Here is a 21186-nt window from a genome sequence, read left to right on the forward strand (position 1 = left end):
GAGAGGCAGCGGCTCCTCTCCAAAGGGAAGCGCTCTCCCATACCGCTCGCCGCTTCCCCGAAGGTGGCTGCGGGGAGGGGGAGGCGGGGGAGGAGCCGGGCTCATCCCCGGGCGGGCGGCGGCCCCTCCACTGCGCCAACCTGCAGGCGGGCTGGAGGCGGCGGCCCCGCCCGGCCTCGGCTGCCGGGGCCGCGCCGCCCCTCGCCGCCGTCCCGGGCACAGCCGCACGCAGCCGCTTCCCGCTGCGTCGGTCCTGGACTGCAGCTTGCTGGCGGTGAGGGCAACAAGCAGCGGCATCTTGGAGCGCCTTCCTTCCCGAGTGCCCTAGTCCGCTTTTCTCTCCTACCTACAGCCTTTTCTTCTCCCTCCACTCCTCCTATCTTGTTATTTCTCCTTGTCTCCCCTTTCTCTTACCATTTTTAGGTGTTTGGGGTTTTTTTTTTTCCTTCTTTTTCTTCTTCCCCCATCCTGTTCCTTTTTGGACCATCTTTGTCTAGTGCCTCTTAATTTCTCGATTTTTTTCCTTGGACTTTGCCTTGTCATGTCAAGATGGAAGTCAGGCATGACTGGCTCTCCTCATCCCCCCATGAGGGCTTCGAGCAGATGAGGCTGAAGAGCAGACCCAGGGAGCCTTCTCCAAGCCTCACCAGAGTAGGTGCGAACTTCTACAGCACTGTCAAGCAGCAGGACTACAGTGCCAGTGTCTGGCTGAGGAGGAAAGACAAACTGGAGCACGTAAGCCAGCTTCTTTTGTCCCTTCCCCCTTTTTTGTTTCTTTCTAGACTTCTGTCTAGGTACTCCGTTAGGCTATCCGTCTGCCAGCTGGGGCTCCAGAAGAAAAGCGTTGCTCCAGTAATTGGGCATGACATTTCCCAAATGGTAGAGAAAGGAGGTACTTAGAGGTGCCATACTGGTCAAATACTATGTAAATGGGATGTCAGTACTGTTCCAAATCACATGCAAGTCTTTTCCTAACTGGAAATATTTTTTAACATTCTTGGCTAATTCATTCTTCTATTCCAGCAAATTCAGCACTGATGTGGGAGGAGAAAGATTGGGATGGTGCAGGTGGAGGTTAGAGCATTTATCTCACAGTGACTATAGTGTAGTTCTATAATAGCTAAAAGAAAATAGCGTTTACCTTTTTCTTTTTTTAATTCTAACTGTGATTTCCCTCCCTTACCCCCCCTTCTTTTTCTTCTTCATGCATGGGACTTTGAACATACTCAATTTATATGGTGTAGAGATTTCCTTCAAGACATCTCTTCCTGCAGTAGTAATACATGACTTAACTAAGTATGTTTGATACCACAATAGAACTGATACTCTGGATAGCTCTAGTGAATATTTTATGAGAATTTAAGGTGCTTCTAAGTGTTCCTGTCTCAGATGATGTTTGAAAGCATTTTTCATGTTACTTGTAACAGCAAGGAAATGGGTTGAGATGACCTGCATGCAATGTAAGAGTTTCCTGAATAGCTTATTAGGTGAAACCCATTGTTACAGTGTACAGTACAATCAAGACAGGAAAGTAGCTGCATTTACAGGGATGCAAAAGAGTGTGAATGGGCTTGCATAATGCAACAGTCTGCCATTTTTTACATTAGTGAATAATTTGCAATCACAGTCACATTGACTTCAAGATGCACAGAAAAATATTTCTTGTGGTACAGCTACCTGAAGTTTCTTCGAATAGGAATGGTCTGATTACTAGGATAAATTGCCTTTATTACATGAAAATCCTAGATGGCATAGTAGAGTCCTGTAAAGATGTAACCTGGAAGAAGGTCCTTTACCAACTAATTCATGGGCTATTACCCTCCCTTCCCCCTAACCTGCAGAGTATTTTATTCCTCTTAGTGAAATCTTAAACTGGAGTTGTTTATACTTCCAGGGAATTGAAAAGAACTGATTGTCTGTTGGAAATATCACATTTCAAATGTTGAGAAAGGTATTGAATCCTATCTGCCTTCTAACACATGTTTTTGTGATTCTTCACCCTGACAACAAGGCTTCACAGTAGTAAGCTTGTAAGTGGAGTATTCTCCCATTGTGAATCAAAAAGAAAGGTCAATGTCTTATCTCAGTACAGCTAAAACATAGAAAGCACCAAAATCTGAGCTGTGGCTTTTGTAACAGGTTTTTGGTAGATGTGCTTACGTGTTGATATCTATGATCAAATTAATGAGCATTAATTGAGGGGGGGAATAATCTGTCAACAGTTTGATAGCTACCCACTCTTCTGGTAACATGTTCAGACACCTGTATTTTAAATCATTCAATATTAGCGTGGACAAGGAAAATAAGCATTAACTTGTTTGAAGATTGAAAGTGCAAAACCTTTATTTTGTGTGTGGTTTAGTTGCTGGTTTTTGTTGTTGTGGTGGGTTTTTTATTATTATTTTTGTTTAGACAGGGTTTTGTCACAATTGTAATCTTCAATAACCCTGCAGCATTTGTGTGAAAAGCTTTCTCTGTAATCAATGTGGTATGAATACATGGTCTTCTGAGGATTTCCCTCTCATTCGAACTACTTATTTTTATTCCCACAGTCTACTCAAACAATGTAAAGAAAAAAATTGAAACACTGATATTTCTTGCTTGCCATGAAGTATTTATTTCATTTACATTTATTGTGAATACCCTGCAGTACATCGATATGTCAACAGCAGATATGTGAAAATACTTTGGTTTTATGGCTTAAGGTAGCTGCATAACTCATGAGTGTTGTAAAACACAGGCTATTGCATGAATGTAAATAAAATGCCTATTTATTTATAAATTCTATTTTGCTTATACAGTTTTGGAGCAAGGTTGTTATTTTCTATTTTCAGGTAAATCTTTGAGGTTTATGAGTGTTCTCTTGCTAAAGAAGTTATTTCCTACACTCCACTCTTCCACTCCAAAACAAATTACTTTGCATCATTTTGAATGGTTGAATGGTATAGTCACTGACATGATAGCTTATGGCCAATATTGGATATGAAAATATGCAAACTTCATGAGGTGGATGGGGGATGTGAATAACATGTCTTACAGCTGTCTCTGAGATAATGATGTTACTTGATACCTACAAATAAAATCAAAATACAAGGAGTGAGCATTCATGGAGGCACTGATTTTAAAAGTATGTCGTCATAGACTTGATGCTATACAGTGACAGATATAGGCAGAAGAAGGGTATATAGTGAATGCAAGTCAAGATATTCATGAACAGATTTTGAAGTCTCATATGTACTCTTTCAGCATTGTAGAGGGGGTTGGGTTTTGCTTAATTGAAATGATTTCTTAAATTGATTTCAGTTGTAATAGGGATAAAATTGGGCCAGTATATTTTGTTTCTTATTTACAGCAAGTCCCTGTAGACCACAGTAGGTATTTTATATTGACTTTTGTTAAAATGAAGAGCATGACTTATTCGTGTGCAACACTTATTAATCCATATATAGTTTGACGGATTAAAAAACATCTTCTGAAGCCAATTTGTATCAAATAGTTTATGTAAGAAGGATCTCAAATATAGAAAGTTTGTTTCTAGATTTCAAAACTGTAACAAAATTGTGAGGTTTGGTGTTGTGGTTTTTGGTCTGTTTTTTTTCTTAAACAGATCTCAGTTGGAAGAGTGTAGTAAAGAGGTTCAAAATTCAACTGCTCTATCTCTTCTAAAAGCACAGAATAACTTCATATGCACAAATATGATAGAGTTTCTTTAAAATAGTTCAGTATTTAATTATTGACTGACCATAGAGGAAGTCAAAATCTGGAACATATTGCTGGTATCTTGCTAATTAATTGTTCTTCAAATGGATCTTAATAGAGTGTGTCTCCTCATTGGCTAGTGGTTTTTTGTGGGATTCTCTTTTTCCAAATGGCAGCAACACAGCTTTTACTATACAAGATCTGAACACAACTCACCCCTGTTCTTCTGTAAACTCATATGCTGTATTTAATGGCCAGTCTTCGCGAACAAAGATTTTGGGAAAGGTCTTTTACCTTTCCAGCCTGCGCAATGGATTTTTAGGTGAGACACAGCATGCGCTGAACTGAGCCCACCCTTTAATCCTAAGGTTCATCTGCTGGGGCCAAGCAAGCTTGGACAATGGCAGTGAGGTCCTCAGGACGTAGGTTTGTTTAGAGTGACCTTCTCATAGATGGATGGCCTGACAGGGCTAATGAGCTCCATCTGCCCGGGGGACCGGGGAATCGAACCTGGGTCGCAGCGGTGAGAGTGCCGCATCCTAACCCCTAGGCCACCAGGGGTCCCTATGCTGTATTTAAGATTAAGTGAATCTGCTGTAATATGTTTAAAGGTCCAATGAGTTTTTGCTGAAGTGATGCCTCAGTGTACATGTGTGCTGTGGCCAAATATGTTGAAGAGCCATAAAATTAACGGAGAAATTTACTAGAGATGTGAGGAACGCCGACACTGCAGATATGACCACAGCGATGTTGCAAACCTTTGGCTGAAATCTCTGAAGAGTTGAATTTCTTTAGATTCTGTGTATCTGCTTCAGCTATTTCCTTGTGCTTCTTTGTGAAGTTGTTAGCCTGGTGTTTGAAGTGTTGGAGTGGAAACTGTCTTAAATTTTCCTTGGCATACTGTTTTTGTTTGTTTGTTTCTCTTTACCTGGTGTGGCCTTTTTTAAGGAAATGTGAATTCTTTAAGAGAGAGGCGGAGGGGGAGAAAGAGTAGCTAACCTAATAGCCTTTAGCTGATGCGAGTTACCTATGTCTGGTTTAATTTACAGCAGTTCTCCATCATGTCTCTGCATCCTTCAGTAATGACAAGTAGCTTTCCTGCTTTCCTGGTACCCGAGCAAAGAATTCTAGAGAACTTAATTTTAAATAATCAAAGCTTAAAACAAAAGCTGAACAGATTTCTTTTTAAGCTACAACAGATATGCTTCAAACATATATTTGTTTTTATGACAAATACAGGTCTTCCTTCTCAAAGATGTAGTGGTGGTCTTTCTCTAATAACTTGTAAATTTAATTGTTTACTTAATTATGTTAAAAGATTTTAAAAATTGTCTTTTAAGAAGCTACTTCAAGACTGTAACTTTTGGGGAGATTTGGTATCAGGACAGTTTTATTTCCTGGCTATCCTCAGTCTGTTATCTTTAGTAGAATCATAATTAGGAGAAATTATTGATAATTGTTGCATCGTCTCTAGTCTTTTACTGAAGTTCTGATCAGTAGCAAGGGCAACGTTGGGATTTTCAGATTCTAAGTACTCTTGCTGTTACTTGACCAGTTAATGTTACGCAGTAGCTCAGCCCACTGCTATCCCTTTGGCAGCATTGCTACCCAGAGAGAAAAGTGGCTGTGAGGTACAGGGAGGGCAGTGTCACTTGGCACCAGAGGCAGATATCTAACGTGCAGATGTTAGGCCTGAGGCGTTTTACCATTCTGCCTGACAAGGCCAGGATACTTCTCAGAGCCGCATGACCAAATCAGAAATAAAATATAACTTTAATTCACCTGTCATAATACCTTTATAAAGTTGAAATCCCAAATCCAATTTTGCCAGTTCATTTTTGCTATCCAAAAACTAGTAGGTCTCTTAGGTAGCTTTTATTTTTCTCTTTTTTTTCTTATGATACTGGAAATTGTTAACAAAAACATTGCTGGACAATTTAAAAGTGCATTTCTTCTTTTGCAATAAAACTAACACAAATGTTAAAAGTCAGAAGATGGATTTATAGTCTTCAAAAGGATGCAGAAGACACCATGTGTATGGCTATAACCTGCAACACCTAAGCAAAGACGAGGGACGTAGCTTGCTGTAAAGCAAGTAACAGGAGTAGAACTCAGTCAAGCCAAGTCAGTTGCTGGACAAAGCCAACAGCTTCAACTTAAGGAAGAATGATGAAAGGATATAAATCAGAATTCAAAAAAACATTATCCACATTCCCAAAGCAGCCCTAGTCTTGAAATAAATGCAAACACCTGGCTTTTTTTGAATTAAATGAGTTCATAGAATCCTAGAATATCCTGAGTTGGAAGCAACACACAGGGATCATCAAAGTCCAACTCCTGGCCCTGCTCAGGACAGCCCCAAGAATTGCACCATGTGCCTGAGAGTGTTTTCCAAATGCTTCTTGAACTCTGTCAGGGTTGGTGTCGTGACCACTTTCCTGGCAAGCCTGTTCCAGTGCCCAACCACCCTCTGGGTGATGAAGCTTTTTCTAATATCCAACCTAAACCTCTCTGATACAGCTTTGTGTTATTCCGTCAGATCCTGTTACTGATCACAGAGAGAAGAGGTCAGTGCCTGCCCTGCCACTTCACCTCATGAGGAAGTTGTAGGCTGTGATGGGATTTCCCCTCAGCCTCCTTCTCTTCAAGCTGAACAAGTCAAGTGACCTCAGTCACTCCTTTTATGACTGAGCTAAGCTTGGGGAAAATTAATTTTGTCTATTGTCAATTAAATATAGGGTAATAAGAGTCAAGGACAAGACTAAAACCAGCTTCTCTCCTATCTTTCCAGGCTTGGCTTCAATCTTTTTTCTTGAATCTTCAACCTGCTTCCCCTCAATCCCTTGAGTGGCACAGGGTATTGGGGAATGGGGCCTGTTCACTTTGTCTCTACCACTCCTTCTTCCTCACACTGTTGTGGTGTGGGATCCCTCTCACGGGATATAGTCCCTGTCAAACTGTTCTAATGTGGGTCTTTCACACTAGCTGCAGCTCTTCAAAAACTGTACCAGCAAGGGTCCTCTCCATGGGTTATGCTCCAGGAATGGGTCCCCCATGGGCTGCACTTCCTGCTGGAGTCTGCTGCTTTGTGGGCTCTCCACAGGCTACAGCTTCTGCCCTGCTCTGGCATGAGCTGCAGTGTGGATATCTGCTCTGTATGGTCCTCCATGGGCTGCAGGGGGCCTGCTGTCTTCATGGGCAGCAGAGGAATCTGTGCTGTGGCACCTGGAACCCCTACTTCCCATTCTCCTTTCCTGACTTTGCTGTTGGCAGGGCTGTTTCTCTCACATTTTTCTTGCTCATCTCACGTAACTGTTGCGCAGTGGTTTTTATCCTTATATGTGTTACCAACAGAGGCACCAACCAGTGCTGTTGGTGGGCCCAGCTTTGGCAGGCAGCAGGTCTGTCACGGAGCCAGCTGGAACTGGCTGTGTCTAACATGGGGGCAGCTGCTGGTCTCACAGAGGCCACCTCTGCACTGCCCCTTCACCCCCTCAAAACCTAGCCATGTAAACAAAGGACACTAGTCCTAGAAGCACCTCTTCCTTCTCTGACATATGAGAAAAACTTTCAACGTTGCATTATTTAACACGTCAGTTCTGATGATTTCGATATCAGTCACTTTGAACATCCAAATTTCTAAAGCTAAATTTAAAATATTTGAGGGGCATATTCACAGTAACAAGCTTAATTTATAGTGTCTGACTTTATGTTGTTGCACAGGAAAACAAAATATCTTCAAGTTTTAAAGTCGCACTTAATTTATATATACCTGTATAAATTTAATTCAACCCATTCAAGTATTTTTAGAAATGAGGATTTCTAGTTTCTGAAGAAAAGATCTAAATCTAAGTCTGTGTTTGTTCCAGATGTTAACTTCAGTGTAAGTATAGGAAAAGCATTTCCCTATCAACATTAGGAAAAAATCCAAATAATTTTTTTACTCTGGTCATTCTTTCTTTTTATCAGTGTTGACCATCCTTGTTTAAGGATTTTGAAATAGGAGCTGCAGAAACTTGCAACCTAATCTCCTTGGTTGTTACACAACCAAATTCTCTGCAGTTTTTATTGCTTTGGTCCTGTAGCTGACCATTGACAGTAGCACTTTTAAGGGTAGTAGGAGTATTTAAAACACTAGGAAAATTATTCTTAATTAATAACTCCTCACAAATGCAATCAATTCACTGTCTGGAGAGGATGCCCAAAGAAGCTAGTCACTGTGACAGATTGTGTGTTCAGCTTAGGCCTTCTTCCATTCCATAACCAGGAATGCTAAAATACTGAAGTGAAAATAACTTTACCAGACTATTGAAAGTTGGATACAACAGGCCAAGTCATGCCAATGATTAATAAACCTCACATTATTGTCATTCAAGATGGGAAATCGTACACTTTTAATCGTTTCTGAAAAGAGAGTCTGGTGCTGGTAATAGACTCCCTGAATCTGTCTTCCCTGATAGAATGTTTTCTTGAGGGACAAGAGATGGGCTTATAACTGCCCAGCTCTTGCTTTGCTTTTTTGTAACATTATTTCAGGTCTGATTCCCATGGCTTTTTCACAGTTTCATTACTGAGAAGAAAAAAAACAGGCACCCTCTTAATTTCTTGGAAGGTCCATATGTTCTTCTACAATGAATATCCCCTCTGTTATATTTCATCTGAAAGAAGGTTCTTAAAATGAGATCTGGATGCTTTATGTTGAATTTTTGCATTACTAGATGAGAGCTGTTAGAGTGATAAAGTGTAGCATTAATTTGTCCATGCAGTGACACTACTTTAGTGTCTGTAAGATTGTGTAGTCTGAGTGGACAATCAAGTTGCTTGCAACTCGTCCTTCACAGTTCTTGGGAACTAAAGTAGATTGCCTTAGAATATTTCTCTTAGGCAATACGTGCATGCTGGGATCCATATTCCCTAATCAGCCAAATCCAGAAGCTGTGCTGCTGCCTGCTTGAGACATGTATGCCCAGGTGGGAACAATGAGCTGAATGTATAAGTAGGTATCTTACCCTGTGGGGATGCAGTTGATCTGTTTATTGAGAACTGAGGCACTCACAGATTTACTGGTCATTAGTGTTATAAAGGAAGCCAGTTAACCTACTCTTCCCTCAAAGTGACTTAAGTGCTGGGCTTCTTGAAGTTGCCTGACTATATACTGGGCCTTGATCTGCAGAGGGGCCACTCAACTAAAGAAATATGTGCAGGGAGTTAAAACAACCTCAGAAGTTCAGGGGGTGGAAGAGAGGAAATGAATAATACATTGATGTCAGTGAATTGATTTAATCAGAAAGCAATTTTTATTAGATTGGAAAATTATTCCTAGAGGATTTTTTTTTTTCTGAATGCTTGTAAATAAAAACCTATTTTGGTGTTTTTTTTTTGGTTTTGGTTGGTTTATTTGTTTGATTGTAGTTTTCTTGTTGGTGTTTTTTTTTTGATTGGTTGGTTGGTTTGAGGGTTTTTTTTGTTTGATTGGTTGGTTTTTGTACGTTTTTTGTTTTTTTTAGGATTTGCTCTTCAGAATTCTTTAACTTTTATAAAGGCTTTCCAAATATGATGTAGGATTTGAGTATTTTTACAGGGACTTGTATTCTTTTGTTTTGATCAATGCGCTGTGATTGTGACTGCATAGATAGCATCTAGTCCTGGACAGATAAATATCAGAGTGATATTTTTAGCAATAGTACATTGGATTACTTTCTGAAGACGAAGACAAATTTACCAATTTTTTCCCACTTTTGCACAACCTGAAAACCCTCTTCTGAATGTGCATTATTTTAGGTGAATAAAGTTGTGCATTTTATTAATTTCTCACCTTAAAATCAAGATTTTAAGAAAACTTAGTAAGCTCCATTTTTGACTGCATTATGTCAGCATAATCAGGGCTTGTTTTATAGTTGAGGAAGTTGTTGCAACTCATAAATACTAGCTATTCTCTTTTAATTTTTTGTTGCTATTTGTATTTCTCTACTTAAAGTTGTAATTAAATGTTTAATGAAATAAAAAAGCTAATGTACTTGAAAATTGCTGCTAATAAAACAAATAGGGATTCAGATAATTCCTACCATTCTGATACATAAAATAGGCTGGATTTCCCCAAGGCATTTTAAACTGTTTGGAGCAGAACCAAATATGGAGCAGTTCTGAGAAAGTGATTGTGACCAGCTTAAATTTCTTGATCCTATTGTTACCGTAATAAAGGCATATTTGCTTGAGGTTGAATTCTAACTTGGTTTTCTTAAAGTTAGTATATGCTGTAAAAACCCTGCCATAATGAGCAGATTTATATTTATTTTGAAACATGGGAACGTGTAAAAGTCAATAAGGTCTTCAGCACTTCCAACCACAGTAAACATGGCATGTCTCACTACTGCTTTTCATGTTACAGAAATTGTGCTGCTGTCCATTAAGTTCCATGACTAATCCTTTCTAGGCAGGAGTTTTTTGATAAGGGAATATGCATTATGTGCTGAATAAACTTCAGGCATCACCTCAGCTGAGGCTGTTTACTTACTTCTGGGAATGGTGTTAAAGGTGACAGTGATTGGAACACCATGCAACTTGTGCACTTTTGTTTGATCTTGTTCCAAAACCATGGTCCATTGACTTCATTACTATGGATTTAAGCTCCCTGAGAGAAGACTGTTGATCAGCTCAGCTGATCAGTTCAATATATCATGCTAAGCAGTTGGAGGAAAAATCTGTCTTGGATTCCTCACCTTTTCTTGAGCTTTAAGTCTCTGGATCATCAGGCTAGTTGCTGGATACATTATTTGAGAAAACTTTGCAGTTAGCACAGGGGAGAATCCTTGACAGGCTATCAAAAGGACAGAAAGCATCCTAATATAACAGATGGGATGTAAGAAACTGTATTGCCTATGTGAACATGAGAAAAATTATACAGATATAGTTGCTCACCATTTAAGTCCACCTTAAGGTGTTTCAGAATGGAGAATACAGGAGGAAGTAAGTCAGATGCAGGATGCATTTGAAACTGCAATTATCTGTCAAGAACAGATACCTAAGGAAAGCTCAGCAGAACAAAGCTACCTGTGAAATTATTTCTTTGCTCCCCATCAGGATACTTCTGTTCCTCATTAGAAAGTGTAAGTGAAAAAGAATGCCCATCATGCTACAAAGCAAATGAAACCTAAACTGAAATATGGTCTCAGTTTAGTGATAGCAGGTATCATCTTATTTCATGTTTTGTGCTCCTTTAAGTGGAAATGTGCACCTACTTCAATTATAATAATTGGGAAAAAAACGAAATAAAACAAAAACCAAAGAATGAAACCTCAAAAAAACATTTTTGCCTCTTGTGACAAATTAATTAGGTGAGCAAAGAGAAGAATGCCTATTTGTATGACTGGTGGCTACAATAAATATGGAGACTTGTATCAAGTTCTGCTATTCCCCCCTAGTTGTTTGCTGAGGAGGACCACTAGCATGTAGAAACACTAAGAAGAAACAAAGTGATTAGGGGTCATATAGAAATTCTGAAACAGCATCTTTCCTGTGGCTTTGGCTGCTGCTGACAGAATTTGGCCTGTTTAGTCTCTTCATGGGCAATGATAAAATAACCAGCATAAGTTTGGTTGTGAACATGAGTGGAACGCAGTAAGTCGGAGCTAATGCTCTGTCAGTTTGCTCTAGGGCTGGAACATATGCAGTAGGATCGGTGGCGATTTCTGTCTTCCTAAACAGAAGTTGATGTGCAGTTGTAATCCTGTGCTGCCTATTTCCTGTTACCTTCTGGAATAAAGTGTTTCAAAGGTTTCAAGCCAATGGGTTGCCAGAGATAGTGAACACACTGTATCCTTTCTTCCCTTGAATCAGTATGTTCCATAACTTCTTCCTGCTTATTAAGGAATTGTCCTATGGGCTGCAGCAGTGTGTTTAGTCCTGTAAATTGTAATATGGAAGGCAGCTATCCACTTACTTTTGTGGTCTTGGGTGCCTTATGGAAAAGTATTTTCCCTGAGTTTTCAACAGGATTCATAATGCTAAATTCTGGTAGGATAGTAGCCTATTCTTCACATCATACAGATGTGGCTTCAGTCATGGTTTGAAGTGTTTGCTTAACTGTACAATTTCTCTATGTCTCTTTTCATGGAAAACCAATATATTTTGTGAACAGATGACTTTTGCTATTAACTAGATAAAAAATAGTTTGAGGTCATGCGTGCAGCCCTGTGCATTAGTGCTGCTTAAAACAGTATAGAATGAAGTATATTCAATGCTGCCTCTATATTGGAACTATGATTTTTAGATCCCTGAGAAGATGCATCTTTTGAGTAAGTCATGTTACATAAATAAAGATTATACAGACACCTTGGTTACTGCAGGTGATGGGATAGTTCTGAGGAAAGATAACTTTAAAATGAATTACTTAAAACAAGCAAACAAAAAGAATACCAGTGAATGAAAGGCAAACTGTTTCGAAATTATTTGCAATTTGAAACTATGTTTTGGGTGATTTGTTTGTAGAATGTGACTTATACCAAATCTGTGATGTTGAAGATTGATTGGTGCTTATTTGGGATATTGTGAGCATCATAATATATCAATACACCTGCTGTTTCATGATTTTACAATGTTTTACAATGATTTATTGTTTGAATAGTGACAATAATTCCTTTGTGTCTATCATCAAACAAAACACTTATGTATTTTGGAAAATGTTACCCTTTTGAACAAGGTGATTTCCATTGTCAATGTGAGCTGCTGTCCCTGCAGGCTTTTCTTTTAATTCCCTATTGGGCTTGTGGCAGGTACCTAACCCTTTCTGTGTTATTTTATCCTGTTTTCTGCAGTATTGTTCTCTCTGAGCCTTTTTGTCATGGCTTAGTTGCATCAAACTCCTGCTGCAGAAAACTGGAATGTGCGAGACAGCATTCTCTGGCTGTGTGGTGTATGGTCTTAATGCTCATCAACCTCAATCTCTTTGTTTCTGCAACCATATGACAGCTGAAACCTTGGTCTGCTGGAAATTTCAATTTTTAAAAAAATACTTCTTCTTCAGCGTGTGCACTTTGTTCCTCTATTCTGTGTCTGTGCTGGGGCTGTTCCAGGCATTCTATTTGGCTTTAAATAACTGTTGTTCATATCAATTTTTTAAAATATACTGTATTGCACAATTGTCTCCCTTTTTCTTTCTCTGAGGTTGGGTTTACCTACCCAAACCAAGGCCTTTGGTTTTTCCTTTTTTTCCTATTAATTTCATCTCATCAGTTCTTTTGTGATGCTTAATTTTTAAATTATGTTTCTTTACTCCTTTGTCCCCACCCTGCTGGCTTGTCCCTTTGAACTTCTCTAAAAAATCCACAGCCCTGTTTTGGTATTGCATGCCACCTTCTGCAGTGCACCTTGTGTGGGAAAATATGGTGAGTGAAATAAATGTAGGATTTGCAAAAATACTCTTCTCTTACAAGGTTTATACATGATTTTTATACTGGGAAGGCAATACTTTCTGAAGTTCTTAATTGATTTAAACTCCTAAATCCTGAATATGCACTTCTGAAAACCCCGAATTTACAAGCAAGATGGAAGTGTCTGAGTTGTGTGACAGTTGGAGTTGGCCAACAGCCTTGGAAGTGTGGTCTATAGATCTAGCAATTTAAAACGCAATGATTACATGAAGAGCAACAAAAGTTTTCATCACCAGTGTGACTTTGTAGTGTCTGCCAACAGTGTGTTCTTTCACAATCTCTCTCCTTTTGATTAAATGAGAGCTCTGATTTTTTCAGTGCAGAGGAATACAAGCAACTGTACCACTGTGCCTTAAAGGGAATGAAAAAAACCTGTTTCTCAGTCTTATGGAATCTGTTTTTTCAAGTGATTGCACATTTATTTTTGTTGTTCACAAACAGACAACTGAGAGTGCATCTTTTCAAGTTAGTTTGTGCAGGTAGTAAATAGGATTTTCTCTGAACTAGTAAGAAATTTGCAGCAGATGTTAGAAATGCCTGTTTATTATAGGAGTAGCCCTGTATAGTAATACTTTCTGATTTACAGGCCAGAATACCTAAGATGGACATGAAACATTTGAAATGTTTATGTGTTTTAGCTCCCAGGTTTCAACCACTGTATGCGTATGTTGTGTTTGTGTTGTTTTGGTTTTTTTTTAAATACATTGCTTAAATAAGAGAGGTGAGGAGTGTGGTATTTTTGAAAGGCTGTAAGATCCTTTCCTGTTTGGACTAATCCGGTTATTGTTTTTGAGCTGTTGCTTTCTATGATTTCTCTTTTGATAAAAGTCTCTCCCTAACAGCTACTTGTGTTTTGGGTTTTTTAAATGCATGTTTCTCCAGTATTTGGAAGATGAAAAATATTTTATAAGAACCTTTGTGAATGCTTCTTACTTTATTTATTCACTTTATGATTCTGTTTGGCATCAGATGTTTTCAGTTTATTTCTGGACATTATTAATTTTTGATAGCATATCTGGCTAATTTGTTCAGGCTCTTAACATGGGATTTCTGACTCTACTAGAGTAGCTTGATGAGGAACCAGTTACTGATGGGTATTTGATTATTACCATCATGAAGGAAATACCTTCCCAAAATACCGTTGTAGATAATAATTGCAAGTCTAATTAGAGACATCATGATGATGTAATCTGAAAACAACAGAACCGCTGGTACTGACCTCTCTTCTGTGAGTTATATTGATTTTACAGTAGCTTGTTCTAGCTCTTCTTAATTAACTTTAATTACATGTTATGTAATGAATATGTATACATATGTGTATACTTCTAACTATTGAGCATGATACTGTAACTGAGAGCTTTGTTTAATTGTATTTATTGCATGTTTACCATGCAGTGTGTTGTTTTCTTTCTTTTTGTTAAAAAAAAAAAGAAAAAAAAAAGAAGGCTTGGCAGCGGATAGAAGGTTCTCTTGTATTGTATATATTCTCTTATATTCTCTTGGCTGCTGCTGTGCTTTGCAGGAAGGGAGAGATGAGTGATTTTTGAGAGCAGCTGAGCCTTGAGGCCTGAAGAAGCTTTTAGGGTTGGAGGTGGGGCAAGCAGAGGAGAGGAACTGGGAAGCTTGAAGGAAACTAAAGGAAATTGTAGTCTGGAAGATTCCTGAAATGAGGAGAAAACTTGCTTGTAGTAGTAGATAGAAAGATAGAAGCTCTTCAGGATTCTGGAGGTAAAAACATGATTGTTCATCTCAGACTGTGAAAGCTTTTGGGTTGGATAGCCAAATCAGAGGAGAAGACCTGCACTGCGAGACGATAGGTACAAAATCTATTTTTTTTTTTATTTTTCCATGCAGTGGTTTTGAGTTCTGGGTTCTGTATTAGCTTAGTACTTTTGTGCAAGCAATTAGAAATAGAAAGGTGATGGGTTTTGTTTGGTTATTTTTCTTGTTGCTGTTTGGTTTTGTCTGTTTTTTTGGTATGCTCACTTTGGTGGACTCACTGTTTTCACCTGAAGGCTCTGGCTGAGAAGAAGCTCCGTCATGAATCTCCACATACAAACTGGCCAAATGTTATAACGAGACAAGAGCAGTAACTTTTGTGGTTGACTCCTTGGAATAGTGGGCTCTGGAAACATACATGGATGTTGATGCAGAGATTGATTTTCTTTTTTAATTTATAGTGGTATCATGGACTCTAGTGTCTTCCCAAGACATGGGGAATCATTGGCTCGTTTAACTACCTTCTGTTACATGCCTTCAAGTGACAAATGTGGAAGCTACAGAAACCACCAAAGAGGGGAATATGAAGTATTTAGACAGAATAGGTGTCATTCTTGTTTTCCAAAAGCTGAGGATATTCTAATTGTGAGTTAATTTTTTCAGTCCTAATGCAGATGACAAGTTCTTTGCAAGTTTGCATTGGTTTAAATTCTTTATTTATTTGCAATTCAGTGTGCACGTAAGTAATATCTGAATGGCTACACAAACACTTTTGGCATAAGCCTTTGCAAATGTACATTTGCACAAATATTTCTGAGGCGAGCTTTTTTTCAATCCCAAAAAAGCCCATTCCAAAGTCTGTATGTGTGGATATCTCCTGAAAACCAAGGTAAATTGTAATGGTCTCATCTGATTTGTTTAAATATACTTATTCTTAGATACAGGGTTTTTGGTTTCTTTCTGTAGTCTTTATGTCAGGCAAGTTGCCATTTATTTATGAAAGAATTCAAGCAGTTTTCGTACCACTTTTCAAACAAAAACTGCATTAAAAATAGAATACCTTCCCATCTATTATAAACCAAGATTACAGAAATAATAGTTTTTCTTTGTTAATGCTACCATATAGTCTGTAACGTTGTTATATGACTTGAAGCATGTAGGGAGAACAATGCTGTCACCTCAGTCATAATTTTTCTGTGTGAATAACCCATTGCATGCTATGACTAGTGTCCATTTGTAATTTGACTGACAACGTTGTCTTCCTGAGAGTTGAAATTCCTTCCTTTCCGTTGTGTTTTGTGAACACTTTCACTTGATATGGGAAACATGGATTGATATGGATATTTCAGATAATCAGGAAGCTGTTATTTTCTTCTTTTCTTTATGTTGTGGGATAGGATGATATAAAGAGCATGGATAAGAAAATCAGACCCAATGGGGACAAGTGTTTTATTATCTGGAGTTGCCTCCAAGTGCAGTATTGATGTCAGCTATGGCAATAGCAATGGTTTCAATTCTTAAATTACTTTCATTAGGTTTGCATCATTGAGAAAATTAATTTTTGGTTGCAGATAAAAAGCATTGGATTGGTGAACATTTGAAATAATAGTGCTTCTTTCAGTTTCTCAATCCTGAATTCCTGACCATGTATGCATTCTAGTGGATATTTCAAGGTGAGGAAAAGGTGTTACTTAAAGCTCAAACTGTCCGCAGAAAGTTCTTTAACACTTAGGAAGCTGCTTTTTCTCCTATATATTCAGGTTTAAGGGAGTGGAGGTGTTGATTTTACACTTGCCTTTTCATTTTGTCATGTCTTTTGGGATCTTAAACATAGAACTAGTTTATTTTCTTTCATTTTAATTTCTGAAAAGTTGTGAGATTTTTGTTGCTCTGGATTTCTAGACAAGATAACATAATCTTTTGCATGACTGTCTGTGTTACCCTTTGCCAGCTAATTCATCCATTTGCTTTACTGTGGACGTTGATTCTTTAGTATTTATATTGGTCCTCTCCCCAGTGTGGGACTTTACATTTGCCACTAACATTCACCGGGCTTCTGTCAGACCATTTCTTGAGACTGCTGACATCTCTCTGAATTGTGGCCTTGTGTTGCTCAATACCGGTCCTGGTAGCAATCCCTGAGATACTCAGGTAGTATCTGGCCACCAGCTGACCTCTGTATGCTGACTGCAACTCCTTTATCTCCATGGGTTGTACAGTTTCTAACCCAACTTACATGGTTATCCAGTGCACACCTTGCTGATTTCTCTGTAAGGGTTACATAGAAGACTGTCAGAAGCCTTGGTAATGTCAAGCTATGCAGTGTGATTGCTTTCTTCTAGTCCACAGAGTTCACAGTCATATCACACAGAAGGCATTCAGATTAGACGAATACAATTTGCTCTTGGTAAATCCAAGTGATGTCCTCATCATCTTCCTCACTTGCTGCCTTCTCTCTTCAAGTATGAAAAGCTTGGCCTCTCAGTGGCTGATTCCTGAGCCTGGCCTCACTTTGACTGTGGGAAGTGTTTGCCATTTCCAACTCTAAGAAAGAAGTAGCACCTGGCTATTACATTCCCAGAATTACTCCCAAGGCAAGCTGTGTGCAGCTACAGTGACTGTTACTCTGCTTAAGAGATTTCAGACCATATTTGCAACTGATTTTTTTTTCTATTAGAGAAAAGAGTATCTAACAGTAGAAGTACTATTTGAGACTCAAAATGTTGACTACATTTCCTTGTCTGCCAAAAGTTTCTTCTGTTGCAAAGTTAGCTTTGCTTAACTTCCTTGAAGTTTGCCTGGCTCCAGAAAATTGGCTAGTCTTTAAAAGAGTGATGGAGCTGAGCAGAGAAGATATTATTAAATTTTCACTTTATTATGAGTTTATATTCAGTTTCTAGATTGAGTGTCCTAAAGTTGGCCTACCCTAAGAAATGTTTTGGTCACAGACAGGGAATAAGATCCCAGGACAGTGTCTCAGGACTACTCCTTTTAAAGATAGAGTGGAAACGTATTTTATGTTTTTCTTGTGATCTTGAACAAGGTACCATACTCTCACTGCAACTTGTTTCTCTGCACGTATAATGGACTAATAATGTTACTCAGCGTTTTATAAGGGTTCTGGGGATATACCCAGTGAAGAGGATAAAATATGGACAAGTTGTGAGCCATATGAATACTTTAGATAAACGATAACATAAATTTTTTCATTTCAGCTCACCAGAATAAATGGTACACTGGAAATTTTAGATACAATTCTATGCGTGTCTCATCTTCAGGTTGGTATTGAAACTAATCTAGCAATCATGTTGCTGCAGGTTGAGCCAAATTTGATGGAGAGAAAGGAGCAGTATAACACTCCAGCCCCTGAGCTGCAAGCTCACAGGCTCAGCCAGGAGTTTTACTTTAAAATATATATATAGGATTCTTTATTACCTCGAGCTAGCGCCAAGAGAATAAGCCACAGATTTGTTCCCAAGAGGCACTTTTATTGATAATTTAGTGGAGAAACTAGAGGAACTTGGCAAAAGTTCAAAAGGGCACCACACAAGCTAGACAAAATGTTCCACCACAATACTGACCCAGCACATACTAATCCACAACACTTAAGTCAAAATTTAAACCCTCCAGCTTTAAGCTACCCAAAGCATCAAGAAAGGAGCAAAGAAAGAGAATAAGAGGGAGCAAGAAGAGAGAAAGAGGGAGAGACAGATTATATAGCTACCACTGGAACCTTGTGGAAGACAAGCTCTCACACATCCAGATGGCAGGGCTGCAACATGTGGCAAACATATGCTTTTGTTTTTATCTGCTCTGGTCTCTGTAGCCAACCCACTCAGGTGGGATGTCTGACCCACCAGCACATCTGGGGTTCCAGGCCAGGGTGAGGGGCAGTGTTCTCATTGTCCCTGCCAATCTGAGGCTGAGTTAGGGGCTCCAGGAGCTGTGGTGTGTTAAGTTTTCCTAGGCTGCTTTTGACTGACAGCTACTCCAAGGCTTCCCCATGTGGCCTCCAGGGGCTTGTCATGAGGGATACGAAGCCACCTTACCTCTGTGGGCTTTGACCTATCCCTTCCCCCTCCACACACAACATATGTTTCCCCCCCCCCCATCAAGGTGGTTCCAACCCAACAATTACTGACCTGGTATCTAACAAGCAGGAATGTGAGGAGAGGAGCTGATCAGAAACCTCCCATTTGATGGTTGATATACTCGGGTTGGTTGAAATGCAAAGCAATATGGCATCTTTAGAGATGTGTTTGACTTCTTCATGGCCTCTTACAGAGTATGCTTTGTAGGCCTCTGTCTTTTTCAGAGTAGCAACCTAGGTGGCTGTGGCCCAATGCTTCTGGCTGTTGCAATACACGATGATATGTGAGGACAAATAATTTCAATTACCTTTTCGTTCCATGTCAATATCAACATTAACTGTTATGCAGTTAGCTTTCATGAAGTAAAATTCTACTTGCCCTAATCCAAAGCATTACAGAGAAACTATTTCCGAAAATGACAAGACTAGGTTATTTCTGTAGATGTGCCTACTAGCTTCTGAGGTAGGGCTCTGACTTGCTTGGAAGTTCTTATATTTACAAAATGTGTCCTCACTGCCTTGCAGAACTTAGAGCCAAGAGCAAAATGAAGCATATTATTGTGTTCTTGACAGGTGAAAGCTTAAATGCTATCATATTACATTTTAGCATTTTGCTAAGGCTCCTTAGGCTTGTGTGTCTGAACAAGGGCTTTTGTTTGGCTTCTGGGTGAATGTGAGCACAAGGACGGTAGAGGTCCTAGTTTTGAAAGGCAGTATTAATACCAACAATTCGTAATAACATCTGCTTCAGAGAGCTTTATGCAACTTCAGACTACTTGTTTTCAGTCTTCTAGCATGCTGATTTAGCTATTGTTTCCTTTCAGGAAGGGTGAAACTTAGAGGCATGTGTTACTGGACTTTTTTGATTAAATTTTTATTGCTAGTGCAAATTCATAATATTACTTACCAGTCACTTCATTTCCCATATAAAGTGCTTCTTATCTGTCTTAAGGAGTGCACACACATTCTGATAACTTTTGTAGCATTTATTACTATTTGCATACTCTGTGTGGCCATAGCTTCTCACAGCTAGGAGAGTTTATCCTCAAATATTTGGATAAACAGTGCAAGATGTAATTGTAGACACTGGAATAAAACAATTATGTCAAGAAATATGGATATGCAGGCACAATGGATATTCTAAAACTTGCTTCCATGATGTATGGTCTTCATAGTAATAGGTAGAAAAGATGATGTAGAAATTAAAAGCTGTAAATTAAGCCAGCCCATTTTTGAAACAAGTAGACTTCTCCATGAACAGAAAAATTCAGAAACATTTTAATTCTTTTTCTTCATTATGCTTGAGGAAGAAAATAAACCAAAACCAAACAAAACCCACTAACCTCTGAACTGTTCTCTGTTTTAACATCAAATTAGGAAAATACCTAACACAGTCAAGCTATGTACATGAATATTTCTTCCCAGAATATACAGTGCAAAACATACTAATTTTTTTCTAGCTATCTTTCACAGAAATGCCTGAAGAAGACAATCATAAGGAAAAACTAGAAAACTCAGATCAGGGAGGAAAGAAGCTCAAGGCACTTTTGGGGAAAAAGCTCCTACAGCTAAACTCACTGCTTTGCCTTCACAGAATGGCTGACATTGGAAAGGACCTCTGGAGGTCATCTTTTCCAACCCTATGCTCAAGCAGGAACACCGAGAGCAGGCTGTTCAGGACCATGTCCAGACAGCTTTGGATTACCTCCAAGGATGGGAACTCCTCTGGACCTCTCTGGGCACTCTGACTCAACTCACTTGGGCACATTAAAAAAGCATTTCCTGATGATCAGACAGAATATCTTGCATTTCAGTTTGTGCCCATTGACTCTTGTCTTGTCACAGAACACCACTGATAAGAGTCTGTCTCCATTGTCTTGACATCTCCTCTTCAGATATTTGCACATAGCGATGGACTCCCTTAACTGTCTTCATGACCCTTTGTTAAAGTCTCTCCATGGCTCCGTATTTCTGTTGTACTAGGGAACCCAGAAGTGGGCACAGTACTGCAACTGTGGCCTCACCAGGGCTGAGTAGAGGGGCAGGATCACCTCTCTTGGCCAGCTGGCAGTGCTTCTTCTGGTGGAGACCGGGATACCGGTGGTCTTGTTTGCCACCTGGGCATAAAGCTGGCTCATATTCCACTTGGTGTCTACCAAGATCCCCAGGACTTCTTCTGCAAAGCTGCTTTCCAGCTTACTGCCCCCAGCATGTGCTGACACATATACTGGTGGGGTTGTTCCTCTCCAG

At 39.2% G+C, this 21186-nt stretch overlaps 1 protein-coding gene across 1 annotated transcript in view; it reads left to right on the forward strand.

Moving 5' to 3' along the window:
• Positions 1 to 262: 262 nt before the first annotated feature.
• Positions 263 to 21186, forward strand: part of PLD5 (phospholipase D family member 5) — a 177040-nt gene continuing 156116 nt past the window's right edge. Inside the window, exon 1 of the mRNA XM_027684113.1 lies at positions 263 to 735. Coding sequence (XP_027539914.1) covers positions 550 to 735 — 186 coding nt within the window. The 5' untranslated portion in view covers positions 263 to 549. The remainder of the gene's footprint in view (positions 736 to 21186) is intronic.

This window comes from Neopelma chrysocephalum, unplaced genomic scaffold (assembly GCF_003984885.1).
Source record: "Neopelma chrysocephalum unplaced genomic scaffold, ASM398488v2 Primary Assembly neopelma1_23, whole genome shotgun sequence".
Taxonomy (NCBI): Eukaryota; Metazoa; Chordata; class Aves; order Passeriformes; family Pipridae; genus Neopelma; species Neopelma chrysocephalum.